Raw genomic sequence first — 8,014 nt, 5'->3', positions numbered from 1 at the left:
GCAACAAGTTACCAAAAAGTTCATACAAAATGCATAGTGCTAGATCGACTCTCAGGCTTGGTCTTCAGTTGGTGGTGTGCGGATAACTCCAAGGATGAAGGCTTCAGTTGATGTAGAGGGTGCTGGAGTTGATGCTGAAGCTGGTTGCACTGGAGCTGAAGGGGCAGTAGCTGGTGCTGAAGATGTTGCTCTAGTGTCTGGCACTGGCACAGCAGCTGACCTCTGAGCTCTAGGCACTCTGGCAAAAACATTTGTGGTTGTCTTGCCCTTCCTCTCCTGCATTTCATCCTGCAGTTGCTCCACAACTGACTGAATCTCAGTTACTTTGACATCTAGATCATAGAACTTTTGTTCCATAATTCTCTCTAGGCTCTCCTGATTCTGAGTTAAGGTGGCCAACCCCTTCTCAATCGTCAGAGATGATGCTATCAAGTAACCAAGCTGCTCCTGCTTGTTTTTCAAGAAATACTCAGATGCCTCCTCTTGAGTTGGCATCTTGGCAGCCTTCTCCTTTCTTGCCTTCTCCTTCTTCTCTTGAGCTTGAACTGATGATGGATCATCCTCATTCATGACAACCTCATTGTCTTCAAAGTCTGGATAGAGTGGAAAGTGTTCCCTATCCAATAGATATTTGCCAGTTCCCATCTTTGAGTTGATCAATTCCTGAATCTGAGGGGCATATCCACAGCTCCTCTTATGATCTACTGCAGTCCTCTTAATGGTTTCTACTATGAGACTCATGACTTTGAATTTCTGTGGCACATCAAATAAATGCAACATATTGATGGCATGCCCTCTGATCATGTTGTGGTCACCAGACTTGGGCAACAAAGTGTGCCTCAGAATCCAATTGATAGTAGGCAGCCCTGACAACAGAAAATGGACTGATCCAAAAGAGAAAGTCTCTAGTGCTTTGTCTGGGATCTCCTTGTACATGTGTGCCATGGTATTGTGTCCCATTTTCTTCTTGGCATATACATCCAGATCATCATCTTTTTCCTTTGGGGCATTTATCAGATTTGCCCATTCTTCAACAGTTGTTCTTCTTTGTTATAGTATGTTGAATCATTGAGATGCATAAACATGCTGAACTTTTGTTCTTTTGAATGTTAGTATGCATACCGTATCTTCTGAAGTTTAGTTTAATGTGAGTGTCTGTATCCAGTACCGCATCCTCTAATTTGGTGGATGCCAAGTTGAAAAAGGTTACCGATGAGTAGCCATAAGTTGGAGGCATCTCTTTTTTTTCTTTCGAATGGGCAATAAGCTGGAGAGTGCCTTGGGCTGCCTCTAGCACAAGGCCCTCCAGTACGAAAACGGGTAGCCTGTCGAATGTTGGGTTCTGCCAGACCCTTAATGTTCGAACTCTGGGGTGCGCGCGAAGATCTTCCCCCTACCACTCCACGTCTGATCGCCTCGCAAGAATCTAAGCTAAACGATGAACAACACGAGGGACACTAGATTTATACTGGTTCGGGCCACCGTTGTCGTGTAATACCCTACTCCAGTGTGTGGTGTGGTGGATTGCCTAAGGGGCTGATGATGAACAGTACAAAGGACGAATAGCCTCGTGAGAGGTGTTCTTCAGCTGGTGCGATGAACTGCTTGGGTGAGTTCGATCGCCGGTCGACCTAATGAGAACTCGATGAGATCCCTCTATCCTACTGTGGTGGCTGGCCCTATATATAGAGGCCCTGGTCCTTTTCCCAAATATTGAGCGGGAAGGGCGCCAACAACGGCCATTTTGAAGGGGAACATCTAGTACAAGTTATCCTGACTAAAGTTGGTCTTCGGCTGCCAAAGGCACTGGCGATGACGTCGTCTTGGGCTCCACGGTGACCTCCATCCTGTCGTACTACTGGTCTTGGTCTCATTGCACTGAAATGGCAACCTTTTCCTGATGCCTCGGTACTCCACGCCTGCGCCTACCCCCTTTGCACCAAAAAGGAGACAAGGACACTGTGCAGGCCGGCGCCCGCCTGGTGCCTGCCTGGTCTCGATCGTCACGGCTTGCGTCACGAGCACCTCGCGAGGTACCCCTGCCTTGATCTCTCCGCCTCCTCGCGAGCCTGCCTGGCGAGGCCGCTCCTAAGGAAGCCTCGTGTTGTCCGCCCGGCGAGGCTTGGCCCCTCGTGAGGGTCTTGAGTCTTGCGCTGACGAAGATGGGCCGTACTGGGCCACCACTCGAGCCACGCCGCAGGCCTCAGGTAGGAAAGTCTGGGGACCCGCGCTCCCAGAACGCCGACAGTAGCCCCCGGGCCCAAGGCGCGCTCAGACTTGCACTACTAGGAAAACCCCTATAGATAGACGTTTAGTAGTAGTGTGGGTTATTTGACCCGCCCTACTGCTACTTAGTAATAGCGCGGCAGAAAAAACGCGCTACTGGTATGACATAGTAGTAGCGTGGGAACAAAAAATTTGCGCTGCTACTAAATGATTTCCAACCTGCCCACTCAACACACAATAGTAATATCGTGGGTATAAAATCTGCGCTACTACTAGATGGATAGTTGTAGCGCAGGTGGGACACACCGCGCTGCTGCTATGCCACCAACCGTCAAATCCACGTTCTCACGCCACCCACCCCGAACCAGATCGATCTAGATCAAGAGTTCTAACACAGAATGTTCACTCCACTCCCCACAACCCGTCCATCATCGTCCTCTGCCGGAGATGCCTGGCCGACTCGCTGCGCGGCGGCCCCGTCCAGGCAACACCCGGGCCGCTGCCGCCGCAGCCTACTGCTCCTCGGTGGCAGCCTCCTCCTCGGTCCTGCCCGACGAGCTTGACCGGAGCTCCGACGCCTACGCCTGCAACGCCGCCGCAGTCGGCGGCCTCCTCTCCGACCTGCGCTCCCGCGTCTCCCAGGTGCGAGTGTGCCGCCGGTCTGTTTCCCCTTCCTCGACCCGCCCCCTTCATCTCTGTCACCTGACGGAACAGAGGGCGCTGCCGCTATAGGTGCTGGGCGACAGAGGCGCGGGGCGGTGAAGCCCCAGCGCGCCTGCGCCCTTTTTGACGGCTACGACATGCCCACAACCGCCCCTGCCCTCGAGGTCAGAGTCGACGTGGTTGAGAACGACGAGGTCATCGCGCACGCGCTGCAGGAGGAGCTCGCATAGGTCGCCATGGCCAAGGCCTCGTGGGCCGTCGGCGGGGAGGCCGACCGCCCCGCCACCGTCCTCGCGCAGCACTGGTTCCGCCCCGAGATCGTCAGCTATCCGCCCTGTCCTCGCGCAGAAGTGGTTCAGCAGTGGTTCCGTCCTCGCGCAGCAGTACTACCAATCTTCAGTTAACCAGCACACAGTAAATGGAGACATGTCATCCCCTCCTGACTCAATCCCCTTTCCTAAACAAACGCCGGTGCAGCTCCACCTTATGTAGAAGAAGCAGAGGGCTCCAGCCCATGTTCGAGCCCCGATGAAGATAGCAATGCGCGCGGCACTATTTGTACTGAATTCACTGTGTGATGGATGGATAGTGCTAGTCTAGAAGCCATCTCTGGGTTGAAGCGTAGAGCAACCTGCAATGTTGCTGTTGGGATCTGACGATAGTGATTGGCCTTTTGCACCTGCAGATCATTTTGGGGCTCCAGAACTTCGACAGGTCCAATGTTGCGTCTGTCGTCACGGCTGCGGATAAGGTGTGGATGCTATTTGGTGCATTCGTTTTCCATGCTCTGTTTTCTTGCACTTTAGCTCTTGCAGAGGGATGAAATGTTAACATGTGAACTTTATCTGGGATGGAATAACATAATGATGTTGAGTTTGCTGGTGATGTGCTCTGGAGTTGATAATATTGCCAGCTTAGGTCACTTCTGAGCTTGTCAATCCAAAAGTCTGCAAGTAGAAGGCAGCGTTTGATTAGTACCTAAGCCTCGTCATTTATCTCACTAGAAGAATCAGAACCAGCACACAGTATTATTCACATAGTAGTACATCAATTGTGAATTCTGTTTTGGAGAAGTCATTGTCAATGTAAGTTAATTAGCTGCAGCAACAAAGTATCGTCTTCAGATTCAGTCAGCGTCAGGGAAATTAGTATCCAAGAAGCAACTGTTTTGATTAGTGTTCAGGAAGCAACTGATGTTATCATCCCACTCTAATACTCTGTTCCAACTGATAACTTTTCTAATAAGTATTACTGGAAAACTTTATATGAACCTTTTATAAAAACTTATGATAACAAGCTGAATTCAGTACAAGTGCCTCTATTTTGTATCCAAAGGAGTTGTAATTGCTTGTTCCTGCTAAGTAATCATAAGAATGCTTGTGTTATTACTAAAGGATGCCGGACACTATTTGTGGTTCAGATAATATGTTAAATGCAGAATTATCGGTCTACCTAGTAGATGCCCATGGTTAGGTTTTATGTTTGTTCCTATCAATACAAATGATGAGCTATTTTCCATTTTTACTGTTCTTTGTGATAGTTTTTGCAACTTTACATCCCATCTTAAGGCAAGCCCCATTTCAGCATTTAATAATGAGTTTGTTACTCATCAATCTAGAAAATAAAAGTTCAGAACCTGCATCTCTAACTCTCCGTCAATGATCAAGAAACTCATTCTTTGAAAAGTTTTACTTTAACTTGCATGTGTTGCCTTGAAGATCATTGTTATGTCTAAAGTTTTTGTTACTTATTCACTTTGCTACTGCAGCATGTCCCTAAAACAAATGGAGACATTCCTTCTTTTGATGAAGCCTTTTCAGATCACCGAAGACTTCTTGACAGGTAAATACCCCTGCAGTATACTTGTCATCCCATAAATCTATACATGAAGACATGTTCTGTATACTCTCCGTGCCCCGTGGTAGGTCTTTTCTGATTGTCTGTCATTTGACCCCAATATGATGCCTTATTTAGGTTGGTGTTGTATGTCCTGGTTGAGCTCAAGGGTAACGGAGATGGCAATTGTCAGGTATATTTACAGGATTCAGTTCTCTGTTTACTTTTCGAGAATAGCATAAAGGAACACATGCACTACTTGTTAGCAGAGCTGCTTGTTTCTAAATTTTTGCACAATCTACTTTCTTCTTTTTGTCTACCAGCAATAAAAGCAAGATTCAAGCGATAAGTTAATGTAATCATGTACGTTACAGGTACTCCTCCATCCATATGCTTACTCACAGTGCAAGAAAGTGTAAATGCTTTTCATTAATTTCGCTTTAATAATTACTTATATACAATATTAATGCATCCAGTGTTGGCATTCTAAGTCATCTACTTTATTATATTCATGTGTGCTCCAAGAAAGTACATATGCACATGTAAAATTTGTAGCACATTGGCATCGACATGTACCGCATTGTTTTCCATGTCATTCTTCCCAAAGAATCTGAAGTTTCTGAACCTATGTTGGTAATGCTGCAGGGTTCTGGTGGCGACGCCGACGGTCGTCAAGAGGTTCGTGGACTGGACGGTGGCGTGGTTGTCGATGTATTCGCCTTGCTCCTCCTCTACCTCTGGCACCCGAGCACACGGGTAAGCAGTCGACCAGACACCCCGAGCACGAGAGATGATCAACATTCAGATACACTTGATTCGGTATGTGGCCAATTCTGAATCTGAATCTTAATGGTGTTCGGGTTTCAGCGTGCGGGGCATTTGTACATGGCTTCATCCGCCCTCTAGTGGCAAGACACGAGGACGACATCGACTGGGGCCAGCTGGAACCAAGGGCTAGGGAGAGGGACATGATGGCATCACAAGTCACGACGGCGGCTACCTTCGGTCAGGTGTGGCTTGCTGAGGCTGCCCGATGTGTAATATCAGTAGAGCTTACTTAGGTAGTTGCTTACCAAGTTGCTACGCACAACACTGTGTGATTTGAATTATACATGAGTTGCCGTTACAATGAGGAACTGTGTGATGGAATGGAATTGGTTGATTTTATTTTTTTTAATTCCTAATAGGTTAGCAGTAGCGTGGGAAAAAATTGGGCGCTACTAGTATATAGGATACTAGTAGCGTTAGTAGTTTACCCAACGCTACTACTATTTCATTACTAGTAGCGTGTGAACGTGATAGCAGTAGCGCGGGAGGAACATGCTACTAGTAACTTTTTTAGCTGTAGCGCGGGGGAAAACGCGCTACTGCTAAAAGTTAGTTGTAGCGTCGTAGTAGTAGCGCGGGTGCCCGCGCTACTGGTATGCAAAAAACCTACGCTACTGGTAGCATTTTTCCTAGTAGTGTTGGCTTAGCAGAGAAATGAAGGGGCAAGTGCGGAGCACCGAGGGCCCCATCAGCCTGCGGCCTTGGGCGCCGCGTGGCGGTTGATTGGACGTGGGCGTCTCTGCTTCCCCACCCTGCCTCGGCAACTGCTCAACTTGACAAGTCCCTGCATGCAGAAATGGGTCATGATTACCTGTGATCGTAGAGGCCGACGGTTGGCCTCCTCCAGACTATAAGTACGGACGGGCGAGAGCCCCCGTAGTCCATCTCTTTCTGCTTCATTCCTTCTTCCTCGCCCTTGCTCCACTTTGCACCAATGGCGCCGATCCACCGGTTTTCAGCGGAAGAGAAGGGGAAGGCCCCCCAAGAGGGCCCTGACCCGCTTCCGTCGAAGAAGCGGCCCGTCCCCGACCGCGACGTGGTCGCGTGGAAGGATACGTCGAGGCCTTGGTATGAGCGGCCGCTGCCTGGGCTTCCGCTGCCCCTGTACGCCCGAGCCAAAGGGCTCTGGAGAAGGAGACGCCGAGCGGCACCGCCGGCGCCGCCGGCGATGCCGACGAGTCACGGCGATCCGCGTCATCGCCCCTGGGGTCCATGCTTAGGGCTCTTCTCGTGACCTTGTGCTTCACGCCGCTATGCCCCCACGCTCTTGGATTCGCCTTCCTCCCTCCTTCGCCTTCGATATACCGCCGAGGGGGCCTCTGGCGCTCTGGCTGTAGCATGCTAACTGCAGCACCCTTGCGACCGGAGCGGAGGTCGAGGTTGTCGCTCCGGGCATGGTCTACATGACCCGGGGCTGGGGTGAGATCGCCGGGGTCTGCCGGACATGGGGTGCCCTCGTAATTCATCTTGAATACGACGGCGCCTCCTTGATGTTCTTCAAGGTATTCAACGCGGATGGACGCCGACTGGTGTGCTGCCCCAAGGAAGGCAGCCGGGGCATCGAAGTGGCGAGGGCCAGGCCTGCTAATCGCTCCCCCAGCAGCTCCTCTGGTAGCAGCGGAGAAGCCGGAGGGTCCAGCGACTCCCCGAGCTTCTTGTGACTCCGGAGACGAGCGACGACAGCTACGAGCCCCCAAGCTCGCGTCGCGCTCGGAGCAGGGCAGCTGCATCTGGCTGCCGACGCTGCTGATCTAGATGAGGTTGGCGCCGGCGCTTGGCGGCCCACTGTTGATGATGGCGTCTCCTGTGATGGCGTGCGTAGTTAGCGTTCCTTAGGATTGGCTCCTTTTGTTCCCTACGAGGAATCGAAGAAACACCCCGCGGGGGTATGTAAGGCGTCTGCCATGTCTTTTGTGAATGTTATCCTTATTATGGAGTGATGCAAGATGCTCGTCCTGTCTTGGCTCGGCTCCCCCTTTCTGTCCTCACGAGGGCTTGGTGCTCTACGCTGATAGGTCCCGCTCCCCAGGCAGGCTTCAGTCGTCGCTGGTATGCCAGGTCATGATGTCGTGGTCAAGGCCAGGAGGTGAGCGGCCCAAGGTCCAGTAAGAGCCCCCGAGGCGCGATGCTCAGGAGGTTCCCTTTAGCGCTCAAGCAGCCTCTGCTGGGCAAGAAAGGAAGGCAACGTCGCCGTGACAGAGCCTCACTAGGCGAGGGTTTAGAGTAGTGTTGATTTAGCTTTTGCAGGGGCGTCACTTATCTCATGAGCTTGGAGTCGTTATTCGGCGAGGTGCCTGGCCCGCACGCCGGCAGCTGGGGTGTCGCTGGGTTGGGTCCTTGTGAGCTTCTCCCTTCTTCCCCGCACTTTTCTTCATGCTCTACATCCTCAGGTCCCGGCCCTCGAGCGAGCTCAGCCGCCGCTGGTATGACAGGTCGCGATGCCGTGGGTCAAGGCCAGGGG

General features: G+C 51.1%; 1 protein-coding gene across 2 annotated transcripts; it reads left to right on the top strand.

Annotated features, from left to right (window-relative positions):
- Window positions 1-2,626: 2,626 nt before the first annotated feature.
- Window positions 2,627-5,892, top strand: LOC119338429. Of its 2 annotated transcripts, XM_037610754.1 has the most exons (6): window positions 2,630-2,868; window positions 3,575-3,640; window positions 4,658-4,731; window positions 4,864-4,918; window positions 5,371-5,481; window positions 5,593-5,892. In XM_037610754.1, the coding sequence occupies exons 1-6, from the start codon at window positions 2,674-2,676 to the stop codon at window positions 5,629-5,631; spliced, it is 540 nt and encodes a 179-aa protein (XP_037466651.1). In that variant the 5' UTR covers window positions 2,630-2,673; the 3' UTR covers window positions 5,632-5,892. The 2 variants fall into 2 exon arrangements, with proteins under 2 accessions (XP_037466650.1, XP_037466651.1); XM_037610753.1 differs by lacking the exons at window positions 5,371-5,481; window positions 5,593-5,892 and having other exon boundaries at window positions 2,627-2,868; window positions 4,864-5,364.
- The last annotated feature ends 2,122 nt before the right edge of the window (window positions 5,893-8,014 follow it).

Source organism: Triticum dicoccoides, chromosome 7B (genome assembly GCF_002162155.2).
Source record: "Triticum dicoccoides isolate Atlit2015 ecotype Zavitan chromosome 7B, WEW_v2.0, whole genome shotgun sequence".
Taxonomy (NCBI): Eukaryota; Viridiplantae; Streptophyta; class Magnoliopsida; order Poales; family Poaceae; genus Triticum; species Triticum dicoccoides.
This window is presented reverse-complemented; position numbering and strand designations above follow the sequence as displayed.